General features: G+C 27.9%; 1 protein-coding gene across 1 annotated transcript in view; it reads right to left on the bottom strand.

Moving 5' to 3' along the window:
- Positions 1 to 520: 520 nt before the first annotated feature.
- The window catches only part of LOC142325392 (spermine oxidase-like), a 32,689-nt gene continuing 15,418 nt past the window's right edge, over positions 521 to 17,791 (bottom strand). Inside the window, exons 5-9 of the mRNA XM_075367113.1 lie at positions 15,797 to 16,021; positions 12,689 to 12,823; positions 9,580 to 9,776; positions 5,017 to 5,140; positions 521 to 1,119 (exon numbers count right to left, since the gene is read on the bottom strand). Of these exons, the coding sequence (XP_075223228.1) occupies positions 1,015 to 1,119; positions 5,017 to 5,140; positions 9,580 to 9,776; positions 12,689 to 12,823; positions 15,797 to 16,021 (786 nt within the window). The 3' untranslated portion in view covers positions 521 to 1,014. The remainder of the gene's footprint in view (positions 1,120 to 5,016; positions 5,141 to 9,579; positions 9,777 to 12,688; positions 12,824 to 15,796; positions 16,022 to 17,791) is intronic.

Below are 17,791 nucleotides of genomic sequence, written 5' to 3'. Positions count from 1 at the left end.
TGTTAACATTCATATATGTTTATAAAAATCAGTCATTCTAAAAAAATTATCAAATATAGTACAGTAAAAATCAATTAGCTCAGTATCTGATATTACTGAACTTTTCAAGTCTCTAGTACTTTCATCAGCCTAGTTTCTGGCTGCTTGTATACAACTTAGGCTAAGAAGTACTAGTTGCTACTAAATATAGCAGCTGGAATGTGTAAAATGCTACTACAGTATTTGTGACCAAAACTTCATTGTTTTTACTTTATGTTCTACATAGTAATACATAATTCATCAGATTATAATTAATTTTAAATCCACCAATCTCCATGGCAGAGTGGTAGCATCTTGATCTATCATCTGGAAGTCCCATTCATCTGGGTTCAAATCCTCGTCAGGCATGGCATTTTTCATATGCAATAAATTTCCATTTTCACATTGCCATGTACAAGCTTCTGTGGGGATTAAGTCATCAAATCAAAAAAATTATATCAGTGAAATGGTTTACAATGTAATTTTGTTCACTAAGAAGATGTTAAAAACAAAAAAAAGATGGAAACTTTACTATCTAATGGTTACACAGTATCTAAATACCTTATAGTTAATAGTAACTCACTAATTGAAAATAAAATCCCAATGGCTAAAGCCACATTCTCTAAACCAATGTACCAATGTATACATTATGAAAATTAAGTAATTCTGTACACAATTCCCTGTTTGCTACTTAAAATGTTCAGAGACAAATGAATGTAAAATATTTGAATTCTACATATCAAACAAATAAAAAACTGCACACATTATCAGATTATGACACTAATAAAAATGGTATATAAATAGGATTAATATCCTACTTTAACTTTAAAAAAGAATTGAAAATTTATTATTTTACAGCTTATGGTACAATTTTTTATGATGGGTTTATTTTTAAAAGAATATTCACATAATTGAATGAGTAATTTATAAAACTCATGTCAATATAGATTAACTAAATTTTTGTATCTTTATCGCAAATATTTTTTATATCTGTCATTAAAAATTTAATATTCTTGATGCTTCTCTCCACCCAGTTTCAAGTGCTCCATGTACAGTAGAATAGTATTTATCATGGCTAGCTTCCCCAGCAAATAAGACAACCTAAAAAAACAAATAAATTGAATTAATTATCTAAATGGTACATGAGAAAACAAAATAAATAATTGATAGAAATTATGAGATACAAACATATTAATGTGAGAAACAACATTGATATTGCTTGAGATTACTTAATATCATATATCGATATATATCATATAATCAATCGCTAACGAAGAACTTAATAATCATAATTACAATTACCACTGGAAAATATCTTTATTTGAAGCAATATTATACGTCTCAACTAATGGTAAGTGAAATTTATAATTTTTTATATTTATTGGGCGTACTTCAACAGTCATGAAAAATAATTAAATGAGGTTATATACAATATATATTTAGTTTCAATTGTAATTAAAATTTTTACACTCCATAATTGTATAAAAGTTTTAGTAACTGTGCTTGCATAAATAGCTGCTAGTTCATGGAAGTAAGATAATATTGTAATTACAGTTGAAGTATATTGTACTGTTTATCTTGTTTAAAACATTTTCTGTGGTGTTTTGTGATTATTATGTGATTAATTCAGTTTATTCTAAAATAACTTAAATAGACTAACTTACAATTCACTTATTCTACACATGCCTTAGACTGTTGTGGTAAATAAAGTTAAAGGATCTCTTGTGTAGTAAATGTAAATACAAGTATAAATTGAATCTAATATTCTTTTTTCATAACTAGCAACTGGTACCAATATAATGATAAAGTATTAAATATGTTACACATGTTTAGATCTTTTCTACTTTTATTCTCTTTTTTAATTTAATTCATTTCCTTTACTGATAAGAGATATAACGCTCTGTCTCATAAGGAGTTCACTAATTGTTTTACATTAACAGTGAAGAGTACATTTTTTTAAAAATAAAGCTTGACAGTAATAATGTTTAAATAAAAAATGTATTAGTGGCATATAACACATGTTAAGGAAAAATTAAAATTATTAATACATACAAACAGAATCTTTTTTACTACTGGGGTGCTAAATAAGATTTTATTAGCAAATGTGGTGATGATCCTTTAAAAACATAAATGATTGTTTGCAGTAATTCCGTGTCATAAAACATAATTTTGTTAATTATTAACTTATATGACTGACATCATCAATAGGTAAACGCATTGAAAATGATCACATGTTTTACACAGCATGGTGAATGTTCATTAGAACTGGACCCTGCAACTCACTTGGAAATGTTAATGTAGAAAATAGCAGGTTCAGATTAACTATATAACAGTTAAGTCTTCATAGTACATAAATAGTTATTAGTGATGTTCATATTAAAATTTTATACATATTTTTTTATATGAATTTTGAAAACTGTCATACAAAATATTGAAGACTGTACTCAAATCTATATTTCTCCTATTTATTTATAAGTTGTGTACTTTATATTCAGTACTTTACTGATTCAATTTTGTTAATATTTCATTTTATGTTAGCTTTAAATACATTAAAATAAGAGAAAATGAAAATATTATTCTTCAATTGTTATGAAAAATTGTATTTTGTATTTTATGATATGAAAACCATAAATGGATTAAATAAGAATAAATTTTATACATTAACAATAACACACATTTTGGTAAATAATAAAATTGCAATTGATCAGTCATGTGTTTTCTGGTCACAATTTCCAAGTGCCACAATTTTATAATTTTACACAGATTTTTCACTATGTTGTCTAGAAAAAATAATACAGAAAAAAATTTTTAAAACTCCAAAACTCAGAATAACTAAATAGCAATACACTCAGCAATCTTCTTACAGTATGATATCGTACAGTTTACATTTGCATCAAAATTTATAGTCCAGTAACCTATTTTCAAAATAGATCAACTCAGGAAAAGCACATTCAAAACTGAATAATATTAATTTTAACAATACTGCTCAAACTGCTACTTTTAAGTCTTGAATATTTCAGTTGATTTTTTTTTTTTTTAATAACTATATGTCTTATGATTAATTTTAAACATTGTATTGTGATTGTTAAAATAATTATTCATAAACAAGTTTAATACAATAACATGTTAATTTACATTAAATTAAATAAAAAAAATATTCATTACTTTTTATTTATTTATTTATTTGTGTGTGTGTGTGTGTGTATTATTCCCAATTTCCTTAAGTATTAATGGTTCTATTTTTTAAGTCATTAATATTACATTTAGCAAATAGGAACAATGATCTTTACTATAAACTTTATTATTATTATACTTTTTTACTCGAACTAGTTTTATTTAATATAACTAAATTTAGTACTTTAAGAAGGATTGCATGTAATTCCAATGAGCAAAGTTAGTCGTATGATAGATATACAATGCATATAAGGAAAGTAAAAAAAATTTAAAGTGTATGTGAATTAATAGCAATGAATGTGTTAAATAACAATTATTACATTTCAAAAGTTAAAAATGTTATACAATTATAAACTATAAAAATAGTAAAGTTATAAAAATAAATATAAAAATAGTAATAACTATAAAGTTAAACGCAGGATCAAACAATATTAATGTTGTGAACAAAATTAATACAGACAAATTTTGCTTAACATATGATATTGGTAATAATGAGTTAAAGTATTTATTTAAAGTAATAAGTATTTATTTAAAACTGATGAAAATTGCGACCACTTGATTTCAAGTTATGGGAATTGTTCTTACAAAGGCCTTACAAAGCTAACTCAACACCAACAGTGGAGTTTTTGGAAACACTGTTGTTAATGATGCCCAACTTAAAAACGTAAAGCTCACTGTGTGTGTTTTCATGTAACTCAATAATTGATTTCAATTAACTCAACACAATGCTTCAGCTAGGGAAAAAAGCTTTATAATGCTTCCATTGTCATTTTTATTAAATTTCCAAATCAGTTAAAAGATTATCACTAATTTATTTAATATAAGTTAAAAGATTTCCTTTGCAAAAACAATATTCTATCTATAAGTTTTCAAATAATATTCATTACACAACTTTTTTTACATCTTGAATTTTCTTATCCCATTTAACTAACCAGTATAAAAATATCTGCTCGGATCATTTTCATTACACCTTCTGAATTGTGATTTATTTTGTAGTTCTCATTTATTTATAAATTATGAATATTTATTATTTTCCAACATTTAGGAAACATAAAACACATAGACAAACGGTATTTCTACATGAAGTGTCTGAAGTATTGTATCACTACTAATACTACAATAGAGGGGATAGTGTACTGCAACAGGTTTACCAGATAGAACAAGCCAGTCACCGGTCCAACAAATTTGAAAATTTAGAAAATTTAATGTGTCTATTAATTTCATTCATTCAAAATCACTGTGATCTTGGTTAGTGTCATTCAATGCAATCCTGTTTTTATGCGGTGAATTACAAAGCTTGTTTAAGCTGTGTTTTGTAATGTTCATGTGTTTCTTTATCTGTGAATGAATGTCTACTCAGTCTGTGATACAGTGTTTAATGCAATCACTGCAGATTCATTGTAAATGCTGGATTGTGGTTATCAGTATGTATTTTGTTAGTTTGCTACATGATATTTTATAAATTTTTTTATTTTAGTGACATAGTAAACTTTCCAAGAAATTTTGGGAACAGTTAGTTGATTTATTTTAGTGGCTGTTACTGTGTTATTAAAATCTTTTTATATTTTATTTAGTATATTACAATAAATTTCTATATAAATCTACATAACTAAAGCTAATGGGAAATCTACTAATGGAAGTATTGATAACTAGCTCAAAGGCCTTTGGAAAAACAATATCCAAAATTTGAAAATCAGTATTAAAGTGTTATCATGTATTATTAGAGTTCAACAACATTTTTTTCTCTGATTCAATGTATTTTCCTGACTTGACTCAATTTAATAAACATTAAAACATATTCACTAATTTAATAAATTTTTTTACCGGAACTGTTTGGTTGTATGAAACGGGTTCAGCAATATCAGTTGAAGTATATCCCAAATGATCACTTTTTACTGTGTGAAAACTGTATGATCCACGAATAAATTGATTACTAGCCCATGTTGTCCTGTAATAAAAATAAAAAGCATTTTTATTACTTATTTAAGATATGTAACAAGAAAATGGAATTGTTTAGCAAAAAACCTCACAAAATATAACACATTTACCATATTAACTTTAAGATAATACATTAGAATTATTCACACTGTGCAGTGTGGTATGTCAGGGAGTCTTCTTGTTAATTAAAACTGAAAAACATAGTTTATGTGACTGGTAATACTGTGCAAACTGTAGCGGACAGTTTTTGCACATTATTTTAAAGTAATTCACTTATACTTACTGAATAAGTTTTTACAAAAAATGAAATGAAAACAATACTAATATGAGTACAAACAAATATAACTATAATGGAGGTTTCATAAATTTATCACAACTAAAAATAACACATGCTATTGATAAGAAGAGAAAAATATTTATTGTAGAAATTAAACAGAATTATTATTTGCTATAAACAAATAAATTCTTTTTATCGTTTTTAAAATGAGTAGTGTCAAGTGAGGAGTTCACATTTCCCTCCAGAATGTTCTGTAACAGTAATGAAAAAAAATTCTAACAACCATTTTGTTGAACTTTCCGACCATTTGATTAGAGGTTTAAGATAAAATCCTCTTGATGATAAATGTTTAATAATTATTAACCTTTGAACTTTATTTCATTTTTTACCCTAACCAATGAAAAAGATTTTAAAAAACATACAGCATAATTTGTTAAATGAATAAGAAGTTGTAAAAAAACTTTTTTTTAAGTTTCTCAGACTAAAAGGGGCGACTTCTGCATCCTACATAACTTATATGGATTTTTACTTTAAAATATTTTTTTAAAAATGTAAAACTGAACATTTAGATTATTTTCTTTTTGAAGAACTGCATAGAACTTGTCAGATCCACATCCCAGAATGTGCAGGACATCTCAGAACTATACTAAATTACTGCATTATATCATGAGTATCCTAAGATATTTAAAAATGTCCTACTGACATCCTACATCCTCCCAAGATAAGCAGGATATTTGTGCATCATATAACAAATCCTAGGAAAATAGAAAATACCAGTGGATTTTTTTAAAAATAAGATGACTATATAACAATAGTGTACTATAACACGACTGATTTTCTATATTTGAAATTTGAACTTTAAAATTCCAATTTTGTCCCAAGTTCCTATGAATTTTAAAATCATCTAGTTCTAACTGATTAAATGGATCAACTTTATGTAGATCTGCAGTATAAATGATAATTTAACAAAAAGTATAACTTTAAATTTTCAGTTTCCATTTGCTTGCCATGTCAAAGAAATTGATGCTACCATTCCCACTGTAACCAACCAAATAACATCAACTCTTGCCTGTGGCGTTGTACTCAAGGTTAGCAGCTTGTGTGGTTGTAATGTCCTTTATATGCACTAGTGCTATATCAGTGTAAATTCATCTCTATTGTGTTAACTATGTCTTGCACATATAAATCTTACAAACGAGTGAAAGACGAATTTTAGATAAAATTTCCCAATTCTTCAGTTCCAAATAAGTTGCCAATATCGCATTTGACTAACAAATTTCATGACCGGAAAAACACACGTCAACCATCACTGTAAACAGCAGAAGTTCTGAAGGATGTGAAAGAATGTTTTCTCGCTCACCCAGAAAATTGCTCAGAAAGTTATCTTCACAGGCTGGGCTTTCAGGGCTGCTAAAAAATTTACAATTGGATGCATTGGTTTCTTTCAAGAACTGAAAGAAGTAGACCACAGAAAATGTTTACAGTATTGTCATGTTCGTTCCCTTGTTGCTGACAATGTTATTGAAATTTTGGATCATATTAATTTCAATGACGAGACATGATTTTGCTAGGATAACTACATAAACAGCCAAATATGGAGCGCTGAAAATCCTCACATGTCTCATGAATGAGCATTACACCAATGTAACATTGGTGTTGGTGTGTGATCTCCTGGCATCATATAATGGGGCCCTTGTTTGTTGACAAATCTGTAGATGGTGTGGTGTATTGCAACTTAACTGAACAGTTTATTGCCATGTTACATCTACACGAACAAGAATATTGGTTCCAGCAGGATATAACGCAATGTCTCAAACTGCTAATGAAACAGTGGACATGTTATAGGAATTTTTTGGCCATTGTTTGATAACAAAAGGGTTATGGCCTCCTAGATCCCCAAATCTTAACACCAGCAGACTTTTCCTTTGGGGGTTATTTAAAAAGTGTAATTTTTAAAAACAATCCTAATACACATACGAATTGAAGGCCCATTGAAAGTGAAATTTCAAACATTACTGAGCAAACAGTACAAAAAATGGCTGCAAATGTTATGAGACATGTACAAACCTGCATCGGGATCACAGGAAATCATTTTGAACATCTATTGTAAAGTTATTGAAGGTAATTCGAATATTGTTGTAAAGTATTTTATTAACATTAATATTTTTGTAATAAATTCACGCAAATAGAAAAACTGCTAACTCAATTCCATACTAATGTGGCAAGCAATGCTTGACATATTGGATGAAAACTGTGATTATACAAGTATGCCACTACTACTCTAGTCCAGAAACATTTATTTACCTTACACAGGAAACTGTAAAACTCATATATTTTTTTTTAAGATAAATAATTTTAATAAGAAAAATAAATATGAATCTAGGTTTACAGTCTACATCTGTAGCTGAAGAACAAGCTAATTAAAACTTGATCAGTATTAAATTTTTGAGATTAAAGTGTTTCATCTGGGTTAAGCATGTAAAGGAATTGAAAATGAACATGTTTTAGAACCTTGGATATGTTACATATCTTATCCAGTACTAAGGGTACAGACAAGTTATATATGTTTCTACTGAGCACTGATATGTTTCCATACAGATTTTGGCTGTATAGCATATTTCTCAGCTTACCCTACAGTGTTAAGGATGTTTGATGCAGTGGACAAGTCGTCTCTGTCAACAGAACTCTGCACCTATTTAATTTGCTTAACATTGCCATACTTTCATTCTTCTCTGTTAATCAGTTCCTTATCGACCTTGGCTGTTATGCCCAATTCATTTAGTTTTACTCTAAATAAATGTATGTAATAAGTTAAGTACAGTTCTTACCATCCTTCAATAGACCTGCAATAAAGATTTTCTAATATTCTCTGATATAAGACCAGATGAAGTTGTGTATATCAATGGTAGCAAGTCTTATAATTCAGTTGGCTGTGCCCCTGTTGTGGATGATCGAATTAAAATGAGCTTGTTGCTTGTTGTGAATACACCTCATTGGACTTCCACATGTTATCATTGTTTTTTGGCAACTTTTTTGTTGCTACGTTCTATCCACGTTAAAAGTCTCACCATCATCAGCTCCAGACATCACCATGTCTTTGTTTTCAGTATTCGATTTGTAATGAGAAAGTTATAAAAAAAGATAAAATAAAATGAAATAAAAACTTGTGTTACTTCTTTTACAGGTTGATTAAGAAAATGTATATAGTAATTAAAAAGTAGCCTTTATTTCAGTGGGAAAGACATGGTTTAAAAGAAAAACATTCTTTTAAAATAACTGTTTCTATAAACTGGCACAAAAAGTAATAAATTATGTATCCAGCATGTAATAGCATCATAAGATAGATAATGTGCCAGTTAATGCAAATTTTTTCTTGCAAAAGCTACATCACTTTTTGGTCTACTTTTTTAATCACAATTTTATTCACGAAGCTATCATTGCATCTTCTATTAATGGTTGTTTTTCATTAATACACTCATTTTCTTATGCAGATTATTAAAATAAACATTGTAGATTTTTTTTTATTTTAAAGAATAACCAACTCCTGATCAAAAAACTATTACTTGAAAACCTGACAATAACGGTAATCCTGTTGATTTACTTTTCTTTATTTTTTCTTTTAACAACCAATTTTTTTTAAATATCCTTTTATTCTGACTATGTATGTATCTGTTTAGCTATAAAATTTGATACAATATCTTTACTTCAGAAAACAAAAACGTCACAGAACATTTTTAAACCAACAAAATGAAAATAAAAACCAATGTTTTTTTGATTTTCACAAAAATAATTCAACAAATGACAGCAGTTTTGGAACACAGTATCGTCCTCAGATATTACATTCAGAGTAATAAATGGAGGTATTCCATACATAACATCTGAGAAAGGTACTGTTTAACATAAGTTTCATTTTTAAATTAATTTTGTGAATGGATTTTCATCAACTAAAGACTTCATCCATCAATTATTTTTTAAATCCAAGTGAAACAAAAGCTAGTATAGATAATAGAACTAAATTTATTAAGATAAATTGAGAAACAATAACTAGGAAAAAATTGTGATCAATCATATTCCAACCTTATTTTTACTCAACTTTTACTACTATTTATATATTTAAAATTTCTTTTATACAAACAAAATAAAAATTATTTAAATATAAATGTAATACTTACTTTGTAACATTTATAGGTTTTGATATATAATACTCATTACTAACAAACCAGTTAAAAACTTCCATAACAGCACCAGCTATTTCATTATCAGATAATGTTTCTACTAAACGAGCAGTGTCGCCAATTACCCAGCCTTCTAAAACTCTTGGTTGATTTTCAACAAAATGAAAACCAATTATTTCAGCTGCCCACCCACCCTGAAACCATTAATGATTAATCTTTTTAAAACGATTAATTTATAATTAAAAAATAAATAATAAGATTATATATTTTTCTTTATAATGTTAATTATAATACTCAATTAACTTTGGTAGTATAATTTCCAATTTTTTTAATGATTTAATCATTCAAAATAGAATTATTTAGAGTAGTAGTATGAAGTTCTGATTGCTAGGATAATAGCCGAACTTTGATAAAAATTGGCAGATAAAAAAGAAGAATCAAACAATAAAATCAGTGTATTTGGGAAAATAGTAAACAATAATACTGCAGTATCAAAGATTCACCTCATTCATGGTACCAAAAAAGCTATACTACCCTACTACAATATGATTTGTAATGAAACTGTATAATGAACCCGCTAATCAGACAGCATTTCAATGATGAACTTAGGAATTTGATAAAAAAATGTTTTTTTATAACACTGAGTTTTTAACAGCCTGACATTAAAGATAAATAAGACACTCAGAATAAGGTCAATATATACATTTTAAAAAATTATTTGTAAATTTTTATCCCATGGTAATCACCCTCTCTTTACCTAATTATTGTGGATGTCAGTGTGCAGGGTTTAATACACAACTGTTCCACTAAATTTGAACTTTTCTTATTGTAAGTTTTGAGTGATGTTGTTGTACCAAGTACTGTCTGATAAACAGCATTTGTAATATATTGTTGTATATTCGCAGCTCAACCAGGATCTTGAAAGACTAACAAACCAAAAGCTTTTTATAAATATAATTTATTACTCTAAAAACATAGAAAATAAAATAAATAATAAATATATGACATACAAAATAGTAATCAAATAAGGATAAGATTTGTTTAAAGATAATTATATTATAAAAACCAGAATATAGTCTAATTTACTAAAAATGTCATAATGACTGCTAAAACCTGATATTTCATCAACAAGGTAACATTAGAGAAGTCTAAAGTTCATACAATTCAATTCTCTGTAAATATTATTACTTTTACTGTTTACAATGGAACTACCTTACACTTTATTAATGAATACAATACTGTCTCTTTCACTACTGTTTAACAATTAATTACTGAACAACTTCCAGTATTCAACCACTGTCCACGATTGAATGTTTGAGACATACTCTTCACTCATTTACTACACACTTACCGATATCGCCATCACTGTAACTACATCAAACAGCCTTGCAGAACTAATCACAGTGCTACTGAATGTTCCTGCTAATCTTAGCAGAATTTATATTTCTTGGCCTGCAGAACCAGTACCTGCCTCATCTTTTAATTGTTGAAGCGTAATAACTTTCATCACCCGCGCCATTACCATTTCCCACAAATTCTTAATCTGGTCCAATAACCCTTCTCATCACACAACAACTGTTGTAGGTGCTATTGTCTGTATTACAAAGAACAGATTGTTAAATGGACCTGTTAACCTGAGAAAGGAATCCCTGTTAGTTCCTTCTGAATTCTTTTCATTATTATTTTCTCATTCTTTCTTCTTAATTGGAAGGAATTCGTTACCCTAGGCTGTTATACTGGTCCTGTTACACTGCCTCCCTTCTTAAAGCTATTTGTCCTGAATAGCTCTCTGATAAGGTGCCAGGAGATCCAGACAAACCACGATCTTCTTCGTTCGTGAACTGTGCTGAATTCTGTAAGGTCCCTCCCAATTGGTCTGAAGTTTCAGACACATTCCGATTGTCTTCCTGACTTGATCTTCTCAAAACCCAGACAAATTTGCCTGGAGGTTATATCTAGCACCTATTAACTGTGTTTCAATGTAGGTCTGAATCTCCTGTTGTTGTTCCACCTTGCAGCAGTGACTACAGTCGACGTTACAAAGTTATCTGGAAAGTGTTCTTATTTGAATACTTCTTCCCTAGCCAATGCTCTCTCTACCTTGAAGTCATATACTTGACAGTGTTCTATCAAGTATATGACTTCAAGGTAGATTTAAACTTATAATGTGTGTGTGCGCATACACACACACACACACATTATTAGATACAAATAATACCATTAATTTCATTTTGAATTGCATCTTTACAATACTGTACCCAGATAACGTGCTCCAATAATTAAAAAATAGCAGCAGCCAAAATCCATAAGAGTATATATTTAAAACAAGTTAACAGTCAAAAGTCTGGCTTGGTACATCAGAATTTAAACCAAGGAACCTACAACAGCAAAACAAAAATAAAAATGCTTTGCTCCATCCATAGCCAGTGATGGTTCTGTATTTGATGTTTCCATTTTCAAAGTACTTGGACATGAAAAGCCACTACACAGTCAGATTATGTATTTAAATCTTATATTTGGGAAGGTAGTAATCAGAGTATCTCATGATCTCAGAGTAACTCATGATCAGAGTTCTCTCATGTATTTATATTACAAGAGAGACCAAAATGTAATGAAGCTTCTCTCTCTCTCTCTCTCTCTCTCGCTTATATATATATATATTTTTTTTTTTTTTATATTTCAGTTGAAATATAAGTAATTATGGAAATTAGCAAGAAAGCAAACAGGCAGCCATTCAGCCATCTCTTTGTCTAGTTTTTCTTGTACCTGTAATTATGTGTATAGCAATGTGGTGCCAACAATGCATATTGATTTTAGATCCGGTTTCATTTTACATAGCTCTTGCACCAGAGATCCATTATTCTTTAGATAAATAGTTTAAAGTACAAAAAACAAAATAGTTTAAATACGAAATTGTTTGAAGAGCATTACTTACACACCCCAGTTAGATCTTACTAGTTTCTGGATTATGTTTTTTTTTATTTAAGTTTTTAGGCTATAACTTTGTTTTTATAAGTCGTGTTAAGAAGAAGTTATCTCATGATTATGTTAAACTACTATACAATATTTTGATCATTAACCATGAGAATACTTATAAAAAACTTACATATTTTGATTCATTTTTGAATTTTTGTTTATCTTCATTAGTCCAAAGGAAACTAATTTTGTATTCAAAATCCATAGGCCACCAATGTGTTTCAAAGTAGATGAAGATTTTACCAACAACATCAAATCCAAGATACTTGAAAAAAGAAAGTAATACAAATTAATAAAATATAAAATTCTATAACTGGTTATTATTACTGAATCAACTATAAACTATTAATGTAGTATATACAACTTTAAATAAATATAAAGTTAGCAAAAAGATTGTCACCTAACCTAAAAAAAAACGTATTCCTTTTAAGCTAAGGATTGCACAATCCTTGGAACCTTCTCAGGGTAGCCTGTTGATATTTCTTGAAGTTTTTATCAGTTAATTATAAACTTTTAAGAAAGTTTAGGAGTAAAAATCGACCCCACCCCACTGGGTTGATCTAGTGGTGAACTTGTCATTGCAAATCAGCTGATTTCGAAGTTGAGTTGTTCTTTGGTGGTTGGTTTCAATTTATCACACATCTCAGGAATGGTCGACCTGAGACTGTACAAGACTGCACTTCATTTACATTCTTACATATCATCCTCATTCATCCTCTGAAGTAATACCTTACTGTGGTTCTGGAGGCTAAATATAAAACGAGAGAGGAGTAAACATTTGTTAAGTTTTACTTTTAAGTTTAGAGTAAACTCTCTATCCACTAATAAATATAAAGCAGAAACAGGCTAAGTCAAAAACAACAAATGTTATGAAATAAATGATAAAACAATATTTCATTTAATACTGGCCAGAGGATTAAATTTAGTTAAACTTTATTCATTCATCTAACAAACCTATTAAGCCAATTAAATTTAAATTGTTGTAAGAAAGAAACTATTTATGTGATTAAATTGTTTATTTTATAAAAGTAAGTAAAATTTAATCAGAGGAGAGTATAAGACTAAACTGAATGAATTAATTTTACCAATAACTGTAGTTAATGGATGTTGAAAGTTGATTTTTCAAACTATTTACATAGAATAAGAGTGCTATGAAATGTTACAGAAAATAGAATTGAAAAATGAAGAAAAAAAGCATTATTTAGAATTTGTACAACCAAAGAACTAAAATGAACCTAAAAGTAAGGAATGGTAAGCTGCAACACAGAAGTGACAATACAGTGATGTAATTTTGATCCGTCCTTTTTAATTTGTGAGTGGAAAAAAAGCTGTAAATGAATTTAAAGAAAAATTAAAGACCAAATACCACATTAATCACAAGAGACAAAAAATAAAAAAAGGTTAAGGTCATTGATGATAATATATTTTTAATTTTAAACTAACTGGATTGATTGCTGGAGGAAAAATACAAATAGAAAGCAAACAAGAGTAAAATGAAGGTTAAAACAAATGAAATTGGGCAGAAAGAAGGAATTCAATTATATATAAGTTGTATAATTATAAGTAAATAATAATAGAAGTATATAATTTTTCCCCATCATAATATTTAACTTGGGAAAAGATTTATATATTAGAAATTCAAAAAAATTTATATTTAAATAATAAACCTGAGAAATTAACAACATAGTTTATAGCTGAATTGGAGGTTTCAGTGGTTTAGACGATTTTAGATCAACTTGATCTTTCAAGGAACTACTGTATAAAATGACAATAGTAGCGTGTATTTTTTTACTTTTATTCTGTTCTAATGTTAAAAATCCTCATTTTATAGAATCTCATTAGCATCTTTTGTTTGTCAAGTATGAATTATTACTTCATTTTTTAAATTAATTTGTTAATCTTGTTTTTCAGTTATTTAATAAATGCTGTACTTCTCTATTTATTCATTCTCTTAGTTTTTATCAATTGTGATTCTTTAAAACTTTAAATAGCATCTAGTTTCAGATTTTATGTAAAACAATTTGTACAGATTTTGTGTGTTTTCTAGATTTCCAGTATATTAAAGAGAGTAAACTCAGAATAATGGATGGAATAAAGAAGATATAAAAAGCAAACTTGTATAAGCTAGAAGAGATTTTATGCAGTTAAAAATTATACTGTATCTAACACAGATTTAGAAATTACAAAGAAGTTCTATAAAATATTTGCATTGAAAGTAGTGAAATATGGAAGTAGGGAAGATCAGAAAAATAAAATAAAAGTGCTGTTGCAGTAATGTACAGAGTTATAGGAAAATACTGAAAATTTATTCGATTGATAGAGTACAAAATGAGAAACTTTTAAAGTGAATTTGGGAAAGGCGTCTGTGAGAGAATCTTTAAAATGAAATAAAAGGCTGCTTTACCACATATAAATCATAGAGGATTAGTGAATTTAATTATAAAAGGAAGTATAAATGATAGGAACAATAAAGGAAGGCAAAGATTAGAATAAATGAAAGATAATTTTCCTACAATCACAATTGTCACAAGACTAGCCAAGTGTAGGAAGAAATATCAACAAATCAAATAACTAAAGAAAAAAATGATCACAGAAACTAAAAAATAAATAAGTAATAATAAATAAAACTAAAGAATAACCAAAATAAATTAAAAGAGAAAAAGAACACATTTAATTTAACTGAGCTTCTGATTCTAAGAGTTAGAGGACTTCCTGTAAATTAATTCAGTTTACATTTAGATAAGGTAGTAATTAAATTCAGAATTTAGCTACTTAACAAGATAAGAACTGATTCATTTTACATTCAACTGGGTATTAATAATGATAGCTAAATAAGAAATGCCTTTGAAAATGGTAAGAAGTAAAATGTAAGTGAATAATGAGAAAATAGATTTATAAACTTCCCTCAAAGCAATTATGGTGTATTTAGTTACAAGCGTTGCGGTCAGTGCTTCATGTTGAAGCTTTGTTTTTCAGTCCTTGAGCAGCAAGGGCCTTAGAATACCTGATATATTGGAAAGTTATGCTCTTAGGATTTTTTTTTTATTAATTTGTGTTAATACAATAGTAAAGTAACATTAATTGTTGATCACAGAAGCAACATGATGTTGGAAGTAGTTTTTCTCAGAACAGATGACTCAGCTGAAGATGTTTTTTTAGTAACAAATAGAGGATGTAATTAATAATTTACGTCCTCTTAGCTATTAAAAAAATGAAATTAACAAAAAAACTTTCTTACCTCAATAGCAGCTAATTTTTTATCTGGTAATGGAGGATTAAACATTGTTTTAGCAGAAAACTTTAGCACTCCTAAAGAGACTGTAACAAGAACATGATCAGCAAAATAATGAGAACCATCTTCACATGTGAGCTCAACTTCATTTCCTCTCCAGTTTATTGTTTGGACAACTTTGTTAAATTTAGTTTTTTGCATAACTGGTAGCTCTGTACCTTCATACTTGCCCTGAAAAATTCCAAAATGTTATCCTTTAAAAACATTTATAAAAATGAAAATATTAGTAGAAAATTTAATTTTCTTAGTGACTAAAGTTTTTTAAAAACGAAATAAAATCTGTTCTTGCATACTGTAACAAAAGATATAAAATTTTAGTAAATTAATTTTATTTGATGATTAAATTCCACTAGTGCAAAATTGTGTATTACAGCATAGTTTTCATACATAATTCCTACAGGCTTTGTTCAAATTATTTGAAATTCTCAAGAAAAACACAAAAAATCAACATTTAGCAGAAAACTCAATATTAACCATTAAGTGGTTTTTAAGATATAAAACTCTTCAACGAAAAGTATTTTCTTCTGTGATAAATAATGTAGTTTATTATTTTATTGCTAGTATTTATCAACAATTTATCAAGCTGTTAGCCTAGAAAATTCCAATATAAATCTAAGTAGAAAGTAAATTTTTTTTTTTTGCTTGATGATATTGCTACATAAGCTTGAAGTTTGTAAGTGGGATACGGAAATAGAAGTTATTGCAATTAAAAAAATAAGTCGGACAATTTATGTTTCTTATAATTTACTCTAATTTTTCTTATTTTAATTCACATATTAAGAGAAGTAAATAAGGAATTATCTTAACTATTTAATAGCTTTAATTTTATTAATCACCTAGTAATGTATTATAATATACACATTAATACTTATTTATTTGTTAAGCTAAATTTTGAAAATGTAAGTTTCTGCAACAGAAGTTGATTTCTTGATGATAGAAAACTAAATAAATTAACTCAATGCAACAATATTTATTTAAAACCTTATCCAACAGTTATTTAGTACATCTTCTAAAATGTACTCACAACATTTATTCCTTCAACTCCTTCATTTTTGCTTTCACTAATTTGACGACCAGCTTATGCACAACCTCAATCAGTAGTTACTCAACAACTTATGCATAGATCAGAACCCAGTAAAATGTGATATGTTGCCAAGATGAGTGTGTACGGTACACCATCTATAAGCACAAACTATACCTCTCTAAAATGTAAAAATACATTTTACTATAACACATGTGTTTTGAGTTTAAGATTTACCTTCATTTTCTATTTGTAGATTTTTGGCAGATTTTTTTTTACAGATTTTCATTAATTTAAGTAGGAAGGTTTTGCCACTAGAAATGGAGAGGCTTTGACTAAGCTTGTTAAAATGATAATTACTAAACAAATTCTAATGCAAGAATTAGACTAGGTGTGAAGCAAGACAAATATCTATTATTATATCCAACGTTAAATGAGAAATCTCTGTTAACTGCCACATTTAATATAATTTTGGATAATGTTATTCAAGCATTCAATGAACATCACAATATAAATCTAGATAAATATTTACATTTACTGATTTATATGCTTCTTATAAGCATATTAAGATATACACAAACTCAACCAGCTTCTAACAGTGCTAAGATCAGAAATGAAAATGGCTGGGTTTGAAATAAATACATAGAAAACTATACATCAGAGAATGATAACAATGAAAGCAGAAGGAACCTACAGCTAACACATTAGGTAGAAGGACTTTGATAGTGTCATGAATTTTTAATATCTAAAAGTGTCTGTTAGTGAAAAAATAAGATACATAAAGAAATAAAGGCCTGAATAACAACTGGAGACAAGGTTCTCTAAGAAAGCTAATAAAGTTAAAGTTCATTTCATAACATAAAAATTAAAATAAACAGAACATTGATTAAATTTGCTGTAATAACACTGTAGTTAAAATT

This window comes from Lycorma delicatula, chromosome 5 (assembly GCF_047948215.1).
Source record: "Lycorma delicatula isolate Av1 chromosome 5, ASM4794821v1, whole genome shotgun sequence".
Classification (NCBI taxonomy): Eukaryota; Metazoa; Arthropoda; class Insecta; order Hemiptera; family Fulgoridae; genus Lycorma; species Lycorma delicatula.
The sequence above is the reverse complement of the archived record's forward strand: the minus strand, read 5'-3'. Positions and strand labels throughout refer to the sequence as shown.